This window comes from Schistocerca serialis, chromosome 2 (assembly GCF_023864345.2).
Source record: "Schistocerca serialis cubense isolate TAMUIC-IGC-003099 chromosome 2, iqSchSeri2.2, whole genome shotgun sequence".
Taxonomy (NCBI): domain Eukaryota; kingdom Metazoa; phylum Arthropoda; class Insecta; order Orthoptera; family Acrididae; genus Schistocerca; species Schistocerca serialis.
The window spans coordinates 350,851,965-350,877,695 of NC_064639.1; the positions used below are offsets into that span (position 1 = coordinate 350,851,965).

Consider the following 25,731-nt stretch of genomic DNA (forward strand, 5'->3'; position numbering starts at 1 on the left):
CAGATGAAAAACTGCCATAACAGCTTGTACACTACTTTCAATGACATGAAAGCTAAAATTTTTCTCATGTTCACTCATTTATATATTTGCTGAAATATCCCATATTTGTTCACTAAATGATATACTGCTATTTTTAGTTTTAATAAAACCACCATTTCCTATGAATGTAAAAGGACACAAAATCCAAAATTAAAATCATGAAAATGTAATTCTAATCAGTCAAGTTAATTTGTGAAAATTGGATATAAGTGTCATTCTAATACTTCAGTCCATTCCATTCAAGAGTGATACAAAATTGTCAGTCACATTAACCTCTTCTGTTTCATCAGGAACCTGGAAAACCAAGTCTATGTTTGGATCCATCACTTCAGTTTCATTGTCAGGTAAAATTTCCTCAGATAATCTAACCTGAAAAATTCAAGTAATTAGAAAATATTAGAAAAGTAACATCTAATTACTGTTACTGAAATAACTTTATGTTTACAGTCTGCACAGTTTAATGTAGTGGTATTAGTTGTTGTAATTATAGTAAACATGATACAGCATTAAATATGCATTAATCATGCCATAGCAACACTGTTTTCTCCAAATGTCTTAGGTGTCCAAAAACAATAAGCTACAAATTTTAAAAATAGTATTCACAAGTTCAAAATGAGGAATCATAATTACTCTAATTTCATCATGTTTTTGTAGTTTATGATTTAGGCCCCTAAATCAGGAACATATGTCACAAACTTATCTAACGCAAAAAATAAATAAATAAGAAGCAAGAAAGAACAGAACTGTTAGTTAGTCATGTGTTCCATAGATCAATACTTTCATGGAAAAATGTTTGCAGTTGGCTACAGAATCAGGATTGTAGCTATGCATGCACCTCTTCATCCAAAGCAAATCAACAGCATGAATGTCTTCCTTCAAGGATCCAGAAATAGGAAAACCTCATGGGGAGAGAGAGAGAAGCTGTATGAAGCTGTATCTTTTTTTTTTTTTTTTTTTTTTTTACACAGCTTTCACCACCTTATAGAATGAAATTAAATTAATGATCATTGTGTTTGTTTCAGTTATATTCATACTTTTATATGTTACTTGTAATCTGAATTGATTTGGTACTTAAATTTGAATAGTGGGTTATTAAATAGGGTATGGTGTGATTATGTGAAAAACTGCACAGCTATGTCACAAAATACAATGACATTTTAGACAAAAGATTTCAGTTTTTAGACCTCTTTTCAATGGTATTAAATTTTTCCCCATTTTCTGATTTAAAACCCTGCAGTGAGCTGCTTTTTGCAATTTTGCAGCAGCTTCTTACACTGTTCAGTGTGGAATTAAATTAACATTGTTTAATTTGTATCTAGGAAACTAGACAAATCCTTTATCAATAATTTAGTCCTTTGGATGATGCAAAATAAATAAGCACATTGTGTACAGCTACAGTGTTGTCACACACCCTGCAACATACCTTATGTTATAATAATTTCCAATTATATCCAATAATCTATAATGACATATAGCATTCCATCTGAAAGCACCCCATCCAATGGCACACATTCTCAGACATTCTGGAAACTTAATTTGTTCTTTGAACAATATATAAAAAGTTTTCTTACCATGAAATGTCTATGAGGTTGGTAAGGGGGGGGGGGGGGGCACATTCCTTTTGCTGTAGCATTCAATACAAATGATTAGTATAGCAACCAATACAAACATATACCTTCGTTATGCAACACACTTGATCACACAGAATTAATTATTTCATTCAGGTTGTTTTACAACTAATAGAAGCATTTATTTTGCATTTCATATGAGCACAATACATATATCAAACATACAACAATCTCATTATGTTCTTTTGAATAGAGGAGTTAATAGAAACAAAAAGAAAGAGCTAACTATTCAGTTAATATCTTCTTTTCAAGGTTCCATATCTCAACCAGTAAAAATGGAACCCTTATAGGATCACTTTAAAATCCATCAGTCTGAACAATTGTTATGACCCATTTTTCTCAGAAATGGGTAGAGGTATCAAGTTTAAGTTTTTGTCACATATTAAGGTCTATAAACCCTTGGTGGTGTGAAAAATTTACACTTCTAATCAGTGTACTCATGTCATGTATTTCAATGCTCGTAAATTTACTCAACAAAACCTATGGGGTACTTCCTGTGGACCTAGAATCACAGTACTGGTAAAGGAAAAATGTAAAATTAGTTAATTTGTGATTATATTATACAAATTTTTTTGCCATTTGTTGTCCACCTGTTAAGACCCCTTCTTCTAAGGAACATTACCGAGAGAGGTGGCACAGTGGTTGGCACACTGGACTTGCATTCGGGAGGATGACAGTTCAAACCCATGTCCGGACATGGTTTTCAGTGATTTCCCTAAATCACTTCAGGCAAATACCGGAATGGTTCCTTTGAAAGGTCATAACTGACTTCCTCCCCAATGTTTCCCTAATTTGATGGGACTGATGACTGTTTGGTCCCCTCCCCCAAATCACCCATCCATCCATCCAACTAAGGAACGTTATAGGTATCAAATTGAAATTTATGTCAGATACTAATCTTTGGTCTCTTTGCAGTGTAAAAGATTTAAGCTTGTAAGTCAACTCAGTCAAAAGATGTGCCCATTTATGTCACATATTTAAATACTCATGAATTCACTCAACTGTGAAGACTTCTTTTCTTAGGGGCAGATGACTTCCTTCCTTGCTAAACCTGGTCTTTTTTCACATATCTTTTGTTGCAATTTGTCCAGGAGGTTAGCATAGTATTCTCCAGTAATTGTTTGCCCAGTGGAGAGATACTCTGCAAACAGAATCACCTTCTCATCCCAGAACACTAATGCTATGATTTTTCCTGATGAAGGCATTGTCTTTGCTTTCTTTGGTGGTGGAGAATTAGCCTGTTTCCACTGCTTTGGCTGTTGTTTTGTCTCTGGGTATAGCAGTGCACAGAAGTGCCATCTGTGGTCACAAACCAGCACAAAAAATCTTGTTTGTTTCTCCTAAAATGAGCCAAACATTGCTCCGATATTTCCATTCTCAAACATTTTTGACCCAGCATCAAAGAGTCATGGCACCCACCTTGCAGATAATTTTTTTCATTTCTAATTCTTCAGTTAAAATGTGATACAGCCTTTCAGGTGACATCTGGCAAGTGTGAGCAATTCCTCGCACTTTCAATTGGCGATCCTCCATGAATATTTTGTGCACTTTTGCAATGATTTCTGGAGTAGTGACACATCTTGGCCAACCACTGCGTGGACCATCATCTAAGCTCTCCCAACCAAATTTAAATTCATTTGTCCACTTGGCAACAGTTGAATATGAAGAAGTAGAGTCCCCCAGCGTATTCTGGAAATCAGCACGAATGTCCTATGCTTTCATACGTTTCTTTATGAAGTACTTAATCACTGCTCGAATCTCAATTTTTTCCATCTTCGCAAATCACTATGCAGGAACAACAACAGAGCCATATCACCACCACAGCTCTCTTCCAAGAGCACTGACATGGCATGTATTTACAGGCAACAATCCAATGAATATCATGTGAACAACTCGTTGTACCAGCGCTGATTTCTCATGGTGATTCTGGGAACTTTTCAAATCACCCTCGTATCCTTCCCTACATTGTTCTAATTGAAAGTGTATGTTCAAAATATTTTTGCATGTGAAAAGTGAGATTATAAATATGAGCAAAGAGTGCCAAATGCATTCTTAGTCTGTCTACACTACAAGTCATTCTCGTGTCTTCAAAATGTAACCATGAGCTGCATGTGATTTTGATTTGTAAAAATGTTATATCTTATCTCAGATTCTATTCTGAAAACATGATGTGATAATTTTTATAAATAACTGCTCTCATGTACATAAATAAATAATAAGTATGAACACAAGTTTTTTAACGACTACACAACAAACTTGACATTGGGAAAGAAGCTGAAAGCAAGAGAGAAAATTAAGTAAAATCATAGTTTCTTTGTACCTGGTCCTTACTAATATCAATCACACTGAGATCACAGAAGTCACAATAAAGCAATATACACACATACAGATTGTCGTCATATCACGTACATAAGGTATAAAACAGCACAGCCTTGATGGAGCTGTCATTTGTACTCAGGTGATTCGTGTGAAAAGGTTTCTGACATGATTATGGCTGCTTGATGGGAATTAACAGATTTTATATGCCAAATGGTAGTAGAAGTTAGATGCATGGGATATTACATTTCAGAAGTCATTAAGAAATTCAATATTCTGAGGTCAATGGAGTCAATAGTGTGCCAAATAATTCAAATTTCAGGCATTACCTCTCACCACAGACAACGCAGATTCCAACAGCCTTCACTTAATGAATGAGAGCAGCACCATTTGCATGGAGTTGTCAATGTTAATGGACAAGCAACACTGCATGAAATAATCACAGAAATCAGTGTGAGGCATACAACAAATGTATCATTATGACAGCATGGTGAAATTTGCCATTAATGGGCTATGACAGCAGATGACCGACACAAATGCCTTTGCCAACAGCATGAAATTGCCTGCAGTGCCTCTCCTGGGCTCATGATCATATTGGTTGGACCATAGATAACTAGAAAACCATGGCCTGGCCAGATGAGTACTGATTTCAGTGGCTACAAGCCGATGGTAGCGTTCAGTGTGGCACATACTCCTGAAGGCAGGGCACAAGTTGTCAACAAGGAATTGTGCAAGCTGGTGGTGGCTCCATAATGGTGTGAGCTATGTTTACGTGGAATGGACTGGGCCCTCTGCTCCAAGTGAATCAATCGTTCACTGGAAATGGTTATGATTGCTATTTAGGGACAATTCACATGGACTTCATGTCATTGGGCCACAATTTTTCACAACTGGCCTGAAGAGCAATCTGGACGATTCGAGCAAATGATCTGGCCACCAGACCAACTGACATGAAATCTATCAAACATTTATGGGACAGAGTCAAAAGGCCAGTTTGTGCACAAAATCCTGCACCAGCAACACTTTTGCAATTATGGATGGCTATAGAGGCAGCATGGCTCAAGATCTCTGCAGGTGACATCCAATGACTTGTTGCTGCATTGAGTTGCTGCACTATGCAGAGCAAAATGAGGTCTGACATGGTATCAGGAGGTATGCCATGACTTTTGTCACTTCAATGTATGTAGTGCAAGAATGGTAAAAACCAAACCTAAAATGCACTTACTGTCTTTAAGGTTCAACTTTGTGGCTTATTGGTATGGGAAGGAATATTACAATTACGTTGCTCATCTGGGATGAAATATTACAACTGGGTTGATTAATGGAAAGAAATATTACAATCTTTAGTATAAAGTGCAAAATGGTGTTTAGACACATAAAAAGTAGAGAAGACTGGTTGCTCTACAGTGTTGTCTAACTGTTTTTAACTGCATCTTTAAATTTCAAGTCTCAATAAGAACAGAAGACAATAGTTCACCACCTCTACTTTCTATGCATTCATTTGCCACTGCACTTTTCCTTAAAGGTGAAGGACAGTCCGTTACTGCAATCATTTGTTACACTATAACAATAAGTTTTCATTTGCATAAAAATAAAATATTTAAAAAATGAAAAAAGACAGGAGTAAAAATGTATTAAGTTCTTCTTCTTTTTCTTTTTTTGTACATTCTTTCAATGATAAGGATGTACATTCACTCAGTGTCCCATGATAAAAATAGGAAGGTGAGACATGTTTGCCATGTTACCCCTATAGACATGGGCTTTTTCGGATGTACTTCTCACCAAAAAGTGACTCTGATAGCTGGAGTTGTCAGTTTTTTTTTTTTTTTTTTTTTTTTTTTTTTTTTTTTTTTTTTTTTTTTTTTTAAACCAGTCTTTTGAGTTCTTGTAGTAACATTTCCATACAAACTCTCATCCCTAACATATTTCTTTATTTCTAACTGAGAAGCCAAATACCAATGTTCATAGATTTATCTTCAAAATTGCTTTCATAATGAACTACTTCCATAAAAACTTTCATCCCCTTTTCAACCCCTTGGGGGTTGAATTTTCAAAAAACACTAAAACTTTTACTTTTTTACTTCTAACAGAGAAGTGAAGCACTAGTTTTATAGACGTAGCCTTAAAAATGCATTAGCAGTTCTTTGATAACACATTTCGAAAAACCTTCCATGTCCTATTTCACTCCCTTAAAGGTTGAATTTCAAAAAATCGCTTACTAAACAACGTCTACAACATAAGATCAATGCCCCCTCCACATTTCAAGTTTCTATCCTTAGCAGTTTGGACTGGGTGACGATGAGTCCATGAATCACTCAGGACATTCATGTAAAGAGATTGCAATCATTGGACAAGAGATCAAATGTGAACATGTAGTCTAAGAGAAGGCAGAATAAATGCCCAAATTGGAAATACAATGAAAATATACTGAGGATATAGATGAAACACATAGAAGTATGTTTGTAAGAGAAAAATTCATAACACTGAAATCTGCAATCTTTGTTTTTCATCCTCTAATGTCTCTCTTGATATTGTTGTTTTGAACTATTGGTCCTTTTCTTCACCATCATTTGCATCATTGTATACATTTTTCTCCTCAGTCCCTAAACAAGCTAACTTTTCAATTTTAATGTGCCTTCTTTTTCTTAGAACCATCATAATCTATGTTTCAAGAATGAATAATGTAATTACAAAACAAATAACCTAATCTCTAACAAGACTTACTTCTGATAGGTTATCCTGTAAGCTCTGATCCTTCCATTTTGTTAAATCCAATCTAGGTAGAAGCTTGCTATTGCATGTGACTCGAGGATTTCTGTAAGATTCATCATAATTTAATGAAACACACTGATTGTTAAAAGTAAGATAAATGGAATTAAGGAATAATAGGTAGTAAAATATTACAATAGCTTTAACAAAACTGAGAATGGATTTAGAAACAATTGCAGACCTTCAACTTGCTATAGATTCATGGAAAGATTTTTCTTCAAATACCAGCAACACACACTCCCATTCATAAACTAAAGGATCTTTGAGACATAAAAAGGTTACAGGAGTGCTCTGTGGGTTTTAACTGTGGTGGAGTAACTTGAAAAATTTGGCATTTATGGCATGCTAGTACATGACTACTTTGTGTGGATGAAACAATCCATTGTGGGAAGAGTTCTAGGCTATAATAGTTCCAACTGTATTATGTTGTGTCTTGTGTGCTTAAGGTATATAGTATGGATAACATTACATGTGTCCCAATCACAGGAAGATTAGTGACCAACCAGAAGACATGGGCTGAGAATTGAATGTCACTCACACTATCATTTTCATGGTTATGGAGAAGATTCCAGGAAGGACAAAATATTTCAATCGCAGTAAGGTCAATTATGTAATACTATAGAACATCAGAATTGATGTCAAGCATTAAGTGTTCAATGATGTTCAATCAGCACAGTACTTACCTTACTTGGCTTGATAAATGTGATGTCTTGCATTACTTTGAGAGGGTCCTGATAGAGAGGGGTTGCATCGTGTTCATGGATGAGTTGCTGTATAACTTGGCAGTTGACTGTTGTGGTATGTTCATCTGAACAACCTAAGAACATGTCACAACCCTACCTATATTGTCAAGAGGGACTGATACAACAAAAAGTCTTGGTCATATGTTGGAAGCCCATAAGCCACAGCACATGTTTCCTAGAGGTACTGTAACAGCTTAATTCTGTAGTGTTGACATCTTGCACAATGTTTGTTCCTTTTCTCTGATACTTATGGACCTTTTTTCCGCCATATGGATGATAATACCCAACCACATAGGGCTGTCCTGGTAGTTAAGCACATGCAAAATGATGATAACACGAGTATAGAGCAGCCAGCTCACCGCCCCCCCCCCCCCCCCCCCCCTCCTCTCTCTCTCTCTCTCACACACTCTCCAGACTTAAACTTGATTGAACGTTCACAGAACACTCTAAGTCAAAGAATTACATCCCAGATACTGCTGCCACAGACTAACTCCCTTCCACAAAAAGTTGTGCAGCAATGGAAAGTGTTACAACAAGACATACCGGAGGGCTTCATCCACGATGTGAGGAAATGTGAATCCTGTATTGCAAGGTGAGAGCATCACATCTTGTAGCGATATTCTGTATGCTACTGAATGAGGAATTCCAATGAAAATAAGACCCATTGATGGCCCATGGCTAGTTTCCTTCATACTTTGTATACACATCACTGAGTCACAGGTCAGAATGTTACCAGGATATATTTTAGTACACACATTATTCCTATGCCTCATGTTGCATTGTGGATCAGAAGATATGAGACCAGAAGTGCCAGAGAACTGATGCCTAGTACTGTGGAACGTTTGACAAGGCATTTATGGAATTGAGGATCACAGCCACTGAAGTAGGTCACAAACTCAATTATTTAACATGATCAGTAGAGATCTGCCACAATCTTGGGAGCTGTGTAGTCTTCATTTCAGTCAGTTTCTCCAAAAAGGGCCAACTGTTCTTGCAATTATTAAGACATGACTGACAGTAGAATAGACTGAACCTAACTGTGGTTGCTGAAGATTGCAATCCAATTCCTTTAAAGGCATCAACCTTATTTTAGTAATTTTTATACAGTAAAACTATATTACTTTCCCACTGTTATTGTTTCAGTCTTACATCTGCTTATCACATATCACTACATTAATATCTGTTAATGCAGTCTATGTCACATCCAATTTTACAGTGATCATCAGTTTCATCCTTTGCTGTAAGTCAAGCTTTCATTTCATTATGATTCTATCAGCCCCTCTTCTACAGCCTGGCTACACATGTACATCACGTCTGCAATTCAGAGTGGTAATTAGAAAAGCATGTTGGTAAGCTTGTAAGAGCTCACACTAAAAGACAATATCTTGTCAAGTTACTCCATAAACAGCTCTCTTTCATCATCTACTTCCATATCTCAAACATACCTATTGCTATTTGTTCCCAGCCAATACTTTCCTTCCTGTCCAACTTTGAAAATCTTAGCTGTGACCTTCTTCTAAGGTTTTGACCGCCAAACTCCCATATAATCTACCTAATATTTTATTCAGTCACTATTCAATACTTGCTCACAGTCCTGCATCCTCAGTGTTATTCTTCCATGGTAAAGCCAGATGCAAGAGTATCCCATATACTCATCCTACAGTTCATATCACAGTCCACTCACAAACATTTTGTATCCAACCAGAGGTAGGATCACATATGAAATCAGCCACATCATGTTGAAGTTGCGCTGGCCCTATGTAGGTATCACAATGGACAAACTATCTACCAATATGACTGGCCACCTCTTGAACTGTGACCAGCAGTAACCTCAAATCTCCCTCCCTCTTCCTCAATTTTAGCTCCTCTGACCAAATAGAAGGGTTGAGATAGTCCACGAGATATGATCTGTTAGTGGAATTGATAAAACATTACACACGCGTGAGGTATCTGGGTTTATGTCCCTGTTCAACATACACATTTTACTTCTCACATGTGATAAATACAATTTATACCTTGCAAAAGTGTAGAAAATTACTATGACAATTCAGAAGTCAAGTATAGCTCAAGTTAAAAAGATTTATGCTGCAAAGAAATGATACACTAATGACAAAGCCAAACAAGGTAATTAAATCACTATGAATCTGTGTGTCAGTCAGTCCAATAAAATTAAACACATACCCTAAAACTTTTACAAATGCTGCTGCATACAATAACATGTTAACACTAAAGGTGTGCAGTCTACAACCATCATGTGGTAGAATAAATTTTTGTTTGCTATCAAATTCATCATTATATTGTTTCTGTTAGAATGGGGACCATTTTGGTCTTCTAACAGCTGGTAGATTGCAATTGACATTGAACTGTTGATGTTGTTATTTTAACGAATGTGATGCCAACGATATAATTTCTGAAAGATTAATAAATCAAAGTTTAATATTTTGAGAAAATAAATAAAACTGATGTTTGAAGATTTCAATTAACAAATGTATACAAACAAAGTTATCTTTGTTTAACCTCTTCCCCAGTGCTAAATCATGAACCTCCAAAACAGTTCTTAAAATTAAATTGGAAAACAGTTTAACTGTCTCATTATGTTTGAGATATTTTAAACAGTAAGAACAGAAGCTTTATCTCTGCAGATCTAATCTACATAAATCTATATACAAAACATGACACTGTGGTAAAAGTTTAATACTCGAAAAGATATTGAGATATAATGATAATGTGGCAAATTGAAAGGAAGACATTACAGTAAAGGAGGGAAAGAAAGAGTTGTGGACCACAACAAGGCATGCCATTACAAACCTCTCTATCCACATTTTACCTTGTACAACACATGCCTTCTATCCCTATAATCACTTCGTACACTGAAGCACCAAAGAAACTGGTATAGTCATGCCTATTCAAATACAGAGATATGTAAACATGCATAAGACGGCACTGCAGTCGGAAATGCCTATATAAGACATCAAGAGGTTGGCACAGTCATTAGATCTGTTACTGCTGCTACAATGGTAGGTTATCAAGATTCAAGTGACTTTGAATGTGGTGTTATATTTGGCGACAAGCGATGGGACACTGCATCTCTGAGGTAGCAATGAAATGGGGTTTTCCCGTACAACCATTTCACGAGTGTACCATGAATATCAGGAATCCAGTAAAACATCAAATTTCCAACATCGCTGCAGCTGGAAGAAGATCCTGCAAGAATGGGACCAACAACGACTGAAGAGATTCGTTCAACATGACGGAAGTGCAACCCTTCCACAAATTGCTGCAAATTTCAATGCTGGGCCATCAGCAAGAGTCAGCATGTGAACCATTCAACAAAACATCATTGATATGGGCTTTCGGAGCAGAAGGCCCACTCGTGTACCCTTGATGACTACAAGACACAAGCTTTACACCTCACCTGGGCCCATCAACACCTACATTGGACTGTTGATGACTGGAAACATGTTGCCTGGTCAGACGAGTCTCGTTTAAAATTGTATCGAGTGAATGGATGTGTACTGGTATGGAGACAGCCTCTTGAATCCATGGACCCTTCTTGAATCCGTGGACCCTGCATGTCAGCAGGGGACTGTTCAAGCTGGTGGTGGATGCTCTGTAATGGTGTGGGGTGTTTGCAGTTGGAGTAATATGGGACCCCTATTACATCTAGATACGACTCTGACAGGTAACACATATGTAAGCATTCTGCCTAATCACCAGCATCCATCCATGTCCAGTGTGCATTCCAATGGACTGGGGCAAATTCCAGGAGGACGATGTGGCACTCCACACATCCAGAATTGCTATAGAGTGGTTCCATGAACACTCTTCTCAGCTTAAACATTTCTGCTGGCCACCAGACCCCCAGATATGAACATTACTGAGCATATCTGAGATGCCTTGCAACATGCTGTTCAGAAGAGATCTCGACTCCCTCATACTCTTACAGATTTATGGACAGCCCTGCAGGATTCATGGTGTCAATTCCCTCCAGCAATAGTTCAGACATTAGTCGAATCCATACTACATCATATTGCACCACTTCTGCATGTTCATGGGCGTCCTATATGGTATTGTTATGTTATGTGTTATGTGGTTTATTCATCTCATTACATACAATTTTCAAATCATTTGATTTGATGTACAGGAGACATGTCAAGGTTTACAAAAGAAACTTTTTTCACTTTTTTTAAGAGAAATACAAAAGTTTACATTATATTTTACATTTCTAAGTTACAGCTACACATGTACATAAAATAATAAATGTATTACAATCCCTGTGTTCAGATTGTGAAGCTGTCCTCAATGAATTCATCGACAGAATACTAACACTTTTCCACCAGGAGAGTAAAGAGCAATTTTTTCAGTGAACCAATCTCCATTTTAAATATATTACTGCCTTTTATTTTATTGAAAATTTTTAACCCCATATACTCTGGCGTTTGGGCATAAAGTTTTAAACGATGTGTTGGAAGTTTGAAGTTATCTCTGTGGCGAATGCTGTAGTTGTGGTCAAAACGGAAATTGTCTAGTGTATGTTGATTTCTATATAGGAACACCACCATCTCATATATGTAAAGTGAGGGGATAGATAGTACTTTTAAATTTTTTAACAGTGGTCGACAGGATTCCTGTTTTTTTGCAACACACATGTTTCTAATTACTTTCTTTTGTAATACTAGGAGCCTAGTGACATTTGCTGAATTTCCCCAGAAGATTATGCCATAACGAATAACTGACTCAAAGTAGCAGTGATAAACTATCTTTCTGGTATCCATGTTTGTGGCACCTGACAAAATACACATTGCAAATGCTAAGTTGTTCAGTTTATTTGCTAAGTAATCTATGTGTACCTTCCAATTTAAATTTTTGTCAAGATTTAGGCCTAAGAACTTCACGTGGTTTGCTTCTGTAATATCCTGATCATTGCAAGTTATCTTTATTTCACTCCTTTCTAATGATTTAGCTTCAAATTGCATCATTTTGGTTTTAGTTACATTTAGTTTTAGTCCATTTTGATAGAACCAAGATTCAAGTTTTTCTAAAGTATTTTTGGCTTTTTCTGGAATATTTTCAGATGCCTCATTTTCAATTAGAACTGATGTATCATCAGCAAATAAGACTGAATGAACATCAATAGCAAGTGGTAGGTCATTTACGTAAAAAAGAAACAGATGGGGACCCAATATCAAACCTTGTGGGACTCCTTGGGGAACTGTTTTCCAGTCTGATGAATAATTGGTTCCATTTGAAGTTAAAATTACTCTTTGTTTCCTACCTGACAGGTAAGAGCTAAACCATTTTAAAGCAGTGTCTCTGATTCCATACATCTGTAATTCGTGGAGGAGTAATGCATGGTTCACTGAATCAAAAGCTTTAGTCAGATCACAGAATATACCTGTGACCTTTCTACCTTTACCTAACGTGGAGCATATTTTTTGGATAAACTCATTTATAGCATTCGCAGTGCTTTTACCCTGTTGGAATCCGAACTGGTTTTTAAAAATTATATCATTTACAGTAAGAAAGTTATTAATTTGTTTTGCTACAATCTTTTCAAACACTTTAGAGAAGACCGGCAAGAGAGAGATAGGGTGGTAATTCCCCATATCTTCTGTCGATCCTTTCTTGAATAGAGGTTTGATCTCACCATATTTCAATACCTCTGGAAAGCATCCCTGTTCATAAGATTGATTTATAATAGTTGACAGTAGTTGGGAAATAATATCGTACACATACTTGATTACAGATGTTGTTATTTCATCCCACCCATGTGAGGTTTTGTTTTTTAGAGACAATATTTCCTTTTCCACATCCCTTTGGGCTATTTTTTCAAATTGTGTAAAAGATGTGTTCTGGCTGTTTTCCAAATTTGTGATGCCCTTATAGAATGTCATATCCACATCCGATCTTACTACGTTTAGGAAGAATTCATTGAAACAACTTGACATCTGAACAGGGTTTACTATAATTTCATTTTCATGTCTAATTTTCAAAATCTCATGAATTTTTACTTTGACTCCTAGTTCAGACTGAACAACTGACCACACTGCTTTTGTCTTATTTCTGTGTTCTCGTATGAATTTATTATTCGCCATTTTTTTAGCTGCCGCTACAACTTTCCTAAATACAGCTTTATACTGTTTGACATAAATAACAAAATCTGGATTTCTGTTTGATTTTAACTCATTGTGGAGCTCTCTCTTTCTGGCACTGGAGATCTTTATTCCTGTTGTAATCCATCTGAGTTTACCATTAACCTTCTTTTGCTTATATCTACGAGGAAATGATTCATTAAATACCTCTAAGAAACAATTTAAGAATTTGTCATACACTCCTGGAAACTGAAATAAGAACACCGTGAATTCATTGTCCCAGGAAGGGGAAACTTTATTGACACATTCCTGGGATCAGATACATCACATGATCACACTGACAGAACCACAGGCACATAGACACAGGCAACAGAGCATGCACAATGTCGGCACTAGTACAGTGTATATCCACCTTTCGCAGCAATGCAGGCTGCTATTCTCCCATGGAGACGATCGTAGAGATGCTGGATGTAGTCCTGTGGAACGGCTTGCCATGCCATTTCCACCTGGCGCCTCAGTTGGACCAGCGTTCGTGCTGGACGTGCAGACCGCGTGAGACGACGCTTCATCCAGTCCCAAACATGCTCAATGGGGGACAGATCCGGAGATCTTGCTGGCCAGGGTAGTTGACTTACACCTTCTAGAGCACGTTGGGTGGCACGGGATACATGCGGACGTGCATTGTCCTGTTGGAACAGCAAGTTCCCTTGCCGGTCTAGGAATGGTAGAACGATGGGTTCGATGATGGTTTGGATGTACCGTGCACTACTCAGTGTCCCCTCGACGATCACCAGTGGTGTACGGCCAGTGTAGGAGATCGCTCCCCACTCCATGATGCCGGGTGTTGGCCCTGTGTGCCTCTGTCGTATGCAGTCCTGATTGTGGCGCTCACCTGCACGGCGTCAAACACGCATACGACCATCATTGGCACCAAGGCAGAAGCGACTCTCATCGCTGAAGATGACACGTCTCCATTCGTCCCTCCATTCACGCCTGTCGCGACACCACTGGAGGCGGGCTGCACGATGTTGGGGCGTGAGCGGAAGACGGCCTAACGGTGTGCGGGACCGTAGCCCAGCTTCATGGAGACGGTTGCGAATGATCCTCGCCGATACCCCAGGAGCAACAGTGTCCCTAATTTGCTGGGAAGTGGCGGTGCGGTCCCCTACGGCACTGCGTAGGATCCTACGGTCTTGGCGTGCATCCGTGCGTCGCTGCGGTCCGGTCCCAGGTCGACGGGCACGTGCACCTTCCGCCGACCACTGGCGACAACATCGATGTACTGTGGAGACCTCACGCCCCACGTGTTGAGCAATTCGGCGGTACGTCCACCCGGCCTCCCGCATGCCCACTATACGCCCTCGCTCAAAGTCCGTCAACTGCACATACGGTTCACGTCCACGCTGTCGCGGCATGCTACCAGTGTTAAAGACTGCGATGGAGCTCCGTATGCCATGGCAAACTGGCTGACACTGACGGCAGCGGTGCACAAATGCTGCACAGCTAGCGCCATTTGACGGCCGACACCGCGGTTCCTGGTGTGTCCGCTGTGCCGTGCGTGTGATCATTGCTTGTACAGCCGTCTCACAGTGTCCGGAGCAAGTATGGTGGGTCTGACACACCAGTGTCAATGTGTTCTTTTTTCCATTTCCAGGAGTGTAGTTTATCGAGCTTGAACTATTGTAGTCTACAGGCCAGTTTATTATACTTAATTTACTGCGGAATAAATCCATTTTACTTTTACTGAGATCCCTTTTTATACACACTTCTGGAGGCTTTAGGTTATTTGCTTTTGGGAGCTCAATAAACAGAGCTGAGTGATCTGAAATACCCAAGTCTAACTAGTATTTGTGCTTATTTCCACTGTCAAATATGTAGTTAGTAATAATATTATCAATGCAGGTCACTGATCTGCTGTTTTCCCTAGTGCCTTCAGAAAAATTTAGCTTGAAACCAGATTTCTGAATTAAGTCATGAAATTTTGTGGAATCATTGCTTTCAACTAAGACATTTAAGTTGAAGTCTGCGCTATAACAACTTTTTTCTTACTTTCTTTCTGGAGTTTTTCCAGGAGGCATTCGAATTTGGTTAAAAACACTTTTGTTACCGCACATCCAGGGATTCTGTAGATTGCTATAACCAATGTATTCAGATCACTCAGCTCTACAGAGCAACTTTCAAACACGCTCTCTTCATTTAAATAATTAAAACTATCTCTTACTGTATAACTTATGGAAGAATGTACCAGATGTACCAGTTTCTGTTGCTCTTTGGTGTATTTGCCTCTGTTTTTCTCCTAATATCTACCTTTTATTGAAAGTACTTTACAAATGAAGTTAAATGCATCTAGTCAATAGTTCTATATCAATTTTCATTATACAGAAGGGTCATAAAAGGAGTGAAGCAGTAAATATTAGCACAAAAGCAACAAAATCAGGGTTTAAAGTCCTGATGAAGACTAGGTCACTACAGACTGAACACAAAGTTCAGGGGACAAAGATGGGAAAGGAAACTGACGGTACATTTTTTTAACTGCCCATCCACATTATGCTAGCTGCAAAAACTATGGTGAAACTAAATCTGAATGGCTAGCTGTGGAATTGAATATTTCTCTTTCCAAATTGAGTTAAGTGGGATCAATGCAAAAGTGTTTATGAACAAAATAGATACATCATATATTACTTACTTATTTGAATCTGGTAACACCATAGCATATAACTGAACTGCTTGTATTTCATCACCAGAATCACACAACAGTCGAGACAAACGTACTTTCCTTATTTCTTTAAGCTGATCTGAAATAGATAACATAATCAAAATAAAAACATATTTTAGGCAATGAGTAACTTGGCTCACCAGACAAAATATTAGTCACCCCATAAAAGAGCACACTGATCACTTTGAAGTGTCGTAGAGAACGTAGAATTGGTACCAAGTAGTCATGTTACTCTCCATTGCTGACAGATGTCATGGTAATGAAGTGATGCAAATATACCAATCTGTTGTAGAGAACCAGTGCAGTAAGGCGGGTTCATGTAGAGACATGACAGATTGGCAGAAAGGAATTATATATCCAGACTCACACACGGTCACACAACGAATGAAGCTGCACAATTTGTTGGTGTATCATCGTGAACTGTCAAGTGTGTATAAAATGAATGGCATACAACTTGCAGCCATGTAACATGGCTTATGGGTAATGGTGACAAAAGGATCTTAACCAACAGGGACAAAAGATGAGATTCATGCTTTGACAATGATAAAGGGTTTAAAGCCTGATAGAAATTACTGATTTTGGTGAATAGAGGTCCATCTCAATCAGCACAGATGGAACTGTGTGCAATGGACATTTGGAGTCATATACCACACAAAAAAAGCATTGCTGATAATGGTAGACATCTTTCATGGGATGAACTTCACAGAAATTGTACAGTAGTTGACAGGGCATCTAGTGTGGTCTGACAAGTCACAATTTTGCCTGCACAGCATCGAATGTACTGATAGCTCAATGAAGCTTGGAGGATAAATTTCAGGCTGAAGGTGGTCCTGTGATGTTTTGGGGATGTTTATCATACCATAACTTGGGCCCACTCATTCATGTTACCCAAATATCAAGTGAGACGTCTGTTTCAAAATTCCTGGTGATCAAGTGTTTGCCCTTTCTTCTACATCTCCATGATCAGTATTCTGTGGCCACTCTTGCAGCTGTGTGGGGCAGCCACACAGTCTGAGGCGTCTTGTCATGGTTCGTGCGATTTCCCATATCGGGCATGTGTGTGTGTGTGTGTGTGTGTGTGTGTGTGTGTGTGTGTGTGTGTGTGTGTGTGTGTGTTGTTCTTTTCTTAGCATAAGTTAGTTTATGTTAGACTAAGTAGTGAGTAAGACTAGGGACTGATGACCTCAGCAGTTTGGTCCCATAAGACCTTACCACAAATTTCCAAATTTTGCTGCTCTTATCTGTCAAGATGATAACAGTCAATTTCATAAGGCTGAATGCACACATTCCTGGTTTGATGATCACTCATGCACCCTATTACACCTTGGCTGGCTAACTAAATCACATGATCTTAACACTAGGACAGAGGAGTTTCTGATTTTCCTAAAATTGCAGGAAAAAAGTCATTTTGAACCTGCATAAAATATTTTAATATTTGACTTCAATGAGTACTTTATTTTAGTGTCTGTTGATCCCTACCTTTTTGTGAGTTGTAACATTAATTATTTAACTTGATAATTTATACATTACTTACTCACTTCAATAAACAAGTTTCTTAAACTATAGACTTTCATACATTAACTAGTTGTAGAACCTTATAGATACTTGCAATGTAAATGGTCCATAACATATTCACAACTTTTCTACACACTGGTTTGTTGTACCTTTTCAGTGGTGGCTGGTTATCATGAGCTAATGTGCTACAACACATTGAAAATAAGTTATGCCATTTCTCTTCAAATGCAAGCCAGAAATTGCACTAAAATTATACCATTTCCTAAGAATGTGAGCCAAAATCACACTAAAATTACAATACACCATTTCTCATTGAATGAGTATTCGTACACAAATAAAACAGATGAAAACATGTTTTGCAGTGCTCTCTCTGTGATAACTAGTAACCGTAGTCGAGTGCTGAATTGGTGGTCAGCTGTGCTACAATCAACTCAGAGAAGGGACACAGCTCCTTGTTTTTGACTGTGAATGCACTGATGTGACATCATCCCTTCACCCAGTACTAGTGCTATGTTTCTCACAGCACCAGGCCAATATTTTTCTTGGGAATTGTGTGTAATGTATTGTACAAGTATACAATATGAGGGGTTTTGAAGAGCACTTGCAGTAAAGGCTCCGTGGGAGAGTAATTAAATGCAGTGACTAGTAATTCATTGGTCTGTTTTGATTCCCACTGCAACAATTTTTTTTTTAATTTTATTTTGTTCCTTGTAATGTTAAACAATTAACTATAAAATTTAAATACATTTGAACAGTTCAGTTTATATACATAAAATTAATGAATTCAATTTAGTTATGATAACTACTCTTGTTCAAGGATCAAGGGATCACCAATTTAGTATTGGAGGGCAGCGTGGAGGGTAAAAATCGTAGAGGGAGACCAAGAGATGAATACACTAAGCAGATTCAGAAGGATGTAGGTTGCAGTAGGTACTGGGAGATGAAAAAGCTTGCACAGGATAGAGTAGCATGGAGAGCTGCATCAAACCAGTCTCAGGACTGAAGACCACAACAAGAACAACAACAACTACTCTTGTAAGTCAAAAGTCTATAGATGATCCTACAAAAAGCGAGTATATGTGTAAATTTAGTATGGAAGGTTTTTTCCATAGCAGGTACCACAGCAATGAAATTATTAAAGGAAGCCGGCATTTTCCACTTTTGCTGTATTAATTTCATTTGTTGACAACTAGTTCTGGCTTCTAGGCCATTCTCAAGTGAGTTTGTGATTCTGCAATAGAAATCTATGCCTTATGTATTGAAATGTGAGCATCTTTAAATTTGTGTTTTCTATTCATTCTGGTGCTCAAATGCTCACTTGTTGGTTTGTCAGCTTTATTAATTACAAAATTTAAATATATTTAAGTAAGTAATAAATGTATAATGCCAGTGTAAATGTCAAGCTGTCAAAACAAAATAGCATTTGTGAACCGAAATGATGAGAACACAAATATACAGACACTGAAATTTCAGTATGTAGGATACACTTTTCTATTGCAGAACCACAAAATCACTTTAATATGGTCTAGAAGGCTGAAACTAGCAAAAGTGGAAAATGCCATCTCCTTTTAGTAAGAAAGTGTTTTCTGTAGATGACCTGATAAGTAGTCCCCTTACCAGTAGATCTTAGGAGGAGGAAGTGAAATTTAAAAGTGATAGGTAGGTCTTCTCCAAATGTAAATCAACAGCAAAAGGGAGTGGGATGAGGCTCACCTATATTGCTCAAACTTTGTTAATAAAAGCCGGTAGATGCCCCTTTCAAGTTCATGGAATATTTCACTAGAGTGGGCCATGGGAAAAGGTAAAATGCTCTGTAAAGATTTATGTGTAGAGTATGAGGAAACTTCAAGTGACAGATCTTCGCGAGTGATAGACTGGCAGCTGAGCTTTGATTCCCACTACTTCCATGCGCCCCCCCCCCCCCCCCCCCCACACACACACACTAAAAATTTATGTAACTATTAGTTACAATAACTACCCATGTAAGTGAAAAAGCTATATGCTACCACATTGTAGAGTGGTGGTAAAATTTTGCGCAGCCTACCTCTGTGCCCTTTACTCAAGTCATTGGAATCTGTTAGATGCACTTAGCACAGGTGATTTCTGTTTTACATGCATATTTCCTGCATACAGATTAGTGGCACTTTGCACAGTTGTTGCTAGTCTTGTTGCCTTTGCTGAGGCTGATTTGACACTTCTTCCACCTTCTAGGTGATTTTTGTCCCATATCATCTTCTTTGGACTGTTCGTCTTCCTGAACTTTCATTCCCTTGAGTTCATACCTCAGATCGAGTATGAACGTTTTCTATATTCTTGTTCATTATTATTTTGTAGATGTCTCTTGCATTCACTGCCACCATGTCCAAGACAATGTAGTAGTATGCATCAGCCATCTCCTACATGCAACCACTGTTCTGTACTTGTGGGCCATTTGATCAACAACATACACCTCATATTTTATTGCATTGTGGAATGTTGTGGTATTATGTCTCTTCTTTCCTTCTTTGATTATTGCTCCTTCAGTATGCAGTGTACTCACAAGAAAGCCGTTTTTATTCTTCTTTCCTTGGTATACAGTTATCATGTGGCATGTGTTGTCAATGTGGTGCAGGATGGTGGTGGATTGTATTTCAGCATTTGGCTTCTTTACTTAAACAGGGTTCTCACAACAGATCTTGTTGATTGTACCAAGTAAGGAAGTTTGTTTTCTTTGAACTTCTTAGCAATTTGAAAAGACATGAAAAACTTATCTGTCATCACCTTTCTTCCTTGAAGTAAGTGTGGCTCCATTAGATGCAGAACAACATACTCTCTGTGTGGTTGCTTTTCTCTATGTATGTACTCTTTTCCAAGGTATGGAAAAGTATTACACATACACTTTGTCACAACACTGGCATCAATGCAGAATCTGAGACCATGTTTGTCAGGTTTGTTGCCCACATGTTTTGCTCAATAATAGTTGGTCATGTAGGTTTATATTTTCTTGAATGTAATAAGTAAAAATACTCTTTTCTATGAACTTTCTCCACACACACAAGAGTGAATTTGTTAGCTGGCAGGCTTTCAGCCAATGTTGATCTTTGATTGAACAGAGAAATCTGAGAAGCTCCTGAAATCTGTTGTATGTTATAATATCCTTGATGAAAATAGGCCCCCAAGAGTATGAGCAAAATCATCTCCCGACATTCCTTTTGCACAAATGAAACCCCAAGCAAGTATGAAGGCTATCAATTTTTCTAGCTTCTCAAGTGATATGGTCCAGTCATTGCTTTTTAGTACTTTTTTAGCATTTAGCTGTGCTTACATTTCCATGAGATGATGTGCTGCTTTTTCAAAAATAAGATGCAAAGGAATTATGACAGAGTCATCTACTCACTGGTAAGTATAAGCAGTGGGACTGTCTCTCTCCTGCAGAATTTTTACAGGCAACCTTCTTCCAGAAGATGAAAAACTGGCAATCAACCACTTGGTTCCATCCCTCACAGCCATCTTTGTAGAGGCATTCAATTGACCTGCTCCAATGTATGAGGTGAAGATTGACATAGATCAGCATCTGAATCCTCTTTCACTAATTCCTACTTGTTCATAATGTCTTCATCTTCATCTTCACTTGTCTCTGGTAAAAAATCCTTGTCAATTTCTGATTAAAAGTTGGAATTCTCTAAGATATATATCATTCATCAGAAAGTCCACACTGACAAGATATGTTCAAAAACATCTGTCATGAACAATAAATATTACCAGAATGAAATGATATAAACTGTGACAGATTGGAAAGCACGCATGCAAAGATACAACAAATAGCAGCAACAACTCTGTATGATTGCTGATTGTTGTTGCTTCATTACTGGATTATCTGCATATCTTTAACAGAGAAATTGGAGTGGTGTCAAATCGATCCCTTCTGCCATTCTAGGTATATCAAATGAAATGTCCAAGAAAATATTAATATTTCGCTAATCTTAGTACAGAATCACAATGAGAAGAAAAAAAATTAGGAAAATTCATATGATTTCATGATAAAAATAAAAAAAATAGATATGAAATTGTGGGAAAAATCATGACAGGAGTCATTTTGATCCCTTCCACCATTCTGGTGTCAAATCCATAGCAAATGTCTAGGACTATTTGGAACTGTGAGTGAAACAAATCAATCCATGTCTTCACAATTTTTTAGGTGTAATCACCAATCTACATCTACATCTATACTTTGCAAACCATGGTGAAGTGCATGGCAGAGGGTATGTCCCATTGTACCAGTTGTTAAGGTGTCCTCCTGTTCCATTCATATATAGAGTGTGGAAAGAATGATTGTTTGAATGCCTCTGTACATGCAGTAATTATTCTAATCCTATCCTCATGATCCCTATGTCAGTGATACACTGAGGGTTGCAGTATATTCCTAGACTCACCATCTACAGCCGTTTCTCAAAACTTTGTTAATGGACTTTCTCAGGATAGTTTATGTCTATCTTCACAAGTCTACCAGTCCAGTTCCTTCAGTGCCCCTGTGATACTCTCACACAGATCAAACAAATCTGCATCCATTTGCGCTGCCCTTCTCTGTATATGTTCAGTATCCCATGTTAGTATTATTTGGTGCAGGTTGGTCCCACATATTTAAGAAATATTCTAGAACCAGTCACACAAGTGATCTGTAAGTAATCTCCTTTGTAGACTGACTGCACTTCCCCAATATTTTACCGATAAACTGTAGTCGACCACCCACTTTACCCACAACTGAGCCTAGGTGATAATTCATTTCATGTCCCTACAAAATGTTACACCCTTGTATTTGTATGAGTTGGCTGATTCCAGCATTGACTCATTGATATTACAGTTAAGAACACTACTTTTTTCATTTTGTGAAGTGAGCAATTTTACATTTCTGAACATTTAAAGCAAGTTACCAATCTCTGCATCACTTTGAAATTTTGTCAAAATCTGACTGAATATTCATGGAACTTCTTTCAGATAGTACTTCATTATAGAGAACTGCATCATCTGCAAAAAGTCTGATTTTACTATTGATATTGTCTGCAAGGTCATGAACAGCAAGAGTGCCAAACACACTTTCCTAGGGCACATCTGAAGTTACTTCTACATCTGACAATGACTCTCCCTCCAAGATGACATGTTGTGCCCTCCCTATCAAAAAGTCCTCAATCCAGTCACAAATTTCACTTGATACCCCACATTATCATGCTTTTGACAATAAGCATAGATTTCAAATGCTTTTCAGGAACCAAGAAATATTACATCTGCCTGACTGCCTTGATCCAAAGCTTTCAGTATGTCATGTGAGAAGACGCAAGTTGGGTTTCACCTGGTCGATGTTTTCAGAATCCATGCTGGTTGGCATTGAGGGGATCACTCTATTCAAGATACCTCATTATGTTTGAGTTCAGAATATGTTGTAAATTATAGGTTGCAGCGATCAATCGTCCTTTTTAAATTTTATTGTGCAAATCTAGATTTCGGCTAGAAGCTAGCCATTCCCAATGCACTCTTATTTTCGCTCAATGCATGTAATGCCTGTTGGTTAGGCTTCATCCACAGTTCATTGAGTAGCATTCAATGAACTGTGGATGATGCCCGACCAACAGGCATTACATGCATAGAGCATAAATAAAAGTGCATTGAGAATGGCTAGCTTCTAGCCAAAATCTAGATCTGCACAATAAAATTTAAAAAGGACAATTGATCGCTCCAATCTATAATTTACAAGTCAATATAACAGTCGCTGAGTGCAACAGCCTTCTGAATGGAAGATAACCTGATCAGAATATGTTCTAAGATTCCACAACAAATCAGTGTCATGGATATAGGACGGTAGTTTTGTAGATCACTTCTACTGCCCTTTTTGTAGATGGGTGTGGCTTGTGCTTTTTTCCAAGAACTGGTCATAGTTTTTTGTTTGATAGATCTATGATAGATTATAGTTAGAAGATGGGCTATCTCAGCTAACTCCATCTGGATATAACAGACTTTAAGAAACTTATGGACTCACTTCCTTGCCAAACAGAGGCCATTATCAAGGCTAAAAAAATGCTATTACACAGTGTCAGTCTCCTGAGTGTAACTTCTTTTTTTTTTTTTTTTTTATATATATATATATATACTTAAAACACTTACCTTGGCTAAACATGCTGGGCCATCCATCATTTTCATACCAAAATCTGTCTCCAAATTTCAACTTGTGAAACATTTTACTAATAATACAGTTGAATGTAGGCCCAACCATGCTTCCTGGCAGAGGCCTTTCTGCTATTCCTGCTGACCAGAGGTCCACATCATCTGGATGGCTACACAAAAAAACATGTACAATGGTTAGTATCAATGATTAGTATCAAATGTCATGTGCAATTTGTTATAAATATGATATTACACAAACCACTGTGGAAGTAGTTTTGATGTTCAGTTTATGGGAAAAAATTATGGCAGCATGTCTTTGTATACAAAAGAAGAAAGCATCTGTGGGAAACACACAAACTTTTACAACTAGGCAGCTTATAAGGTTTACTTTATCGTACATAGCACAGAGTTGCAACATGGCTTTCTGCAACTAATGAGATACTGTTTTCCATCTGTTTGTTTGAATATTAAAAGGTTACAAATGGATATCTGCAAAGGTTAAAGTAAACATCTGCACATAAGACAATTACTACAAAATCTTTCAAGGCTTATAGTGAGTTATTAGTTCACCATAACATCTGTAGAAACTACTGACACATGCACGAATATAATCAAAGGTAGCGAGTTTTCAAAGAAATATAGTTAAACAGAATAAAGGAAAATGCTGCTGGTAGAAAACAACCAAAGAAAAGAACCTTAATTCTCCCTTTCATTGACAAAGATATGACCTATGTAGGGAATTTTGTTTGTGAACATGGTATTTAAAATCAGAGAACTGTGAAAAGAGAGTCATGATCACAGGTTTCAATTTAATGGTTTTGGGCTTCCTTGTAAATCTAAATAAACCTGACCTGAGATGAACAGTGCAGCACATACATTCTCCAATGGAGAAATGACAAAATAATATTTCTTGGTACAAAATAAGGTATCATGAATTGTATAGCATAATTATAGAAAATCATTTATTGGAAAAGTAGCATATTCACACATAGCATTTTTTAATCTAGCTACACTGCAATTCAATCCATCACTTCTTTTTACCAGACTTCAAAGCACCCATTAAATTGTTATGGTATTTTAATATTATTGAAGTGCCTCTGATAATGGCTTTTTGATAGCTTGGAAATGATGCTCTTTCATATTTGGTTTAATTTCGGAAAATAAACAAAATTACAAGGAGCCAACTCCAGAAAGTACAACAGATGCTTCAAGACTGTGCAGACTACAAAAATTAAAAACTGCATGACAGAGCTATGTAAGTGTCTGCATTGGTAAGCTGAAGCATCCACAGTTTGCTTTGCTGCAAATTGGGTTCTTTTTTGCAAAAAACATGTAGCCATTTCATAAACTCCTGTTAGTGGAACTCACTATGACCATTGCACAGTTATATGACTTGTTCACACTTCTGCACAGAGAAAACATTGTGAATGATGAACTTATCATCCTCCTTTTAAGCTTGCTGCTTTGAACTTTCACACCCACTTGAAAAATCAAATTCTCTTTACAAGACACTCTCTATAATGACACATCATTATTTAAAGGATCACTGAATCCCCCTCATCCTGTTCTCACAAGAAACATCTTCACAAGTTACTGCTGAAAAATCATGATTACTTTCCACTGTCACAATGAGAAAATACAGTTGTACAGAAACAAAACTGCAGTCAACATTCTTGACTTGAAAACTTGTAACAATGAGGGAGAGAACAAGAACAGAGTAAGAACTGCCAATCTTCCCATGTTACTATGATGGTCAAAACATACTTATTCCATCAACT

The 25,731-nt window shown here is 37.6% G+C and overlaps 1 protein-coding gene across 1 annotated transcript in view; it reads right to left on the minus strand.

Annotated features, from left to right (window-relative positions):
• Positions 1-255: 255 nt before the first annotated feature.
• Positions 256-25,731, minus strand: part of LOC126455977 (peroxidase-like) — a 136,207-nt gene continuing 110,731 nt past the window's right edge. The window contains exons 12-15 of the mRNA XM_050091733.1: positions 23,954-24,123; positions 16,274-16,382; positions 6,708-6,798; positions 256-408 (exon numbers count right to left, since the gene is read on the minus strand). Coding sequence (XP_049947690.1) covers positions 265-408; positions 6,708-6,798; positions 16,274-16,382; positions 23,954-24,123 — 514 coding nt within the window. The 3' untranslated portion in view covers positions 256-264. The remainder of the gene's footprint in view (positions 409-6,707; positions 6,799-16,273; positions 16,383-23,953; positions 24,124-25,731) is intronic.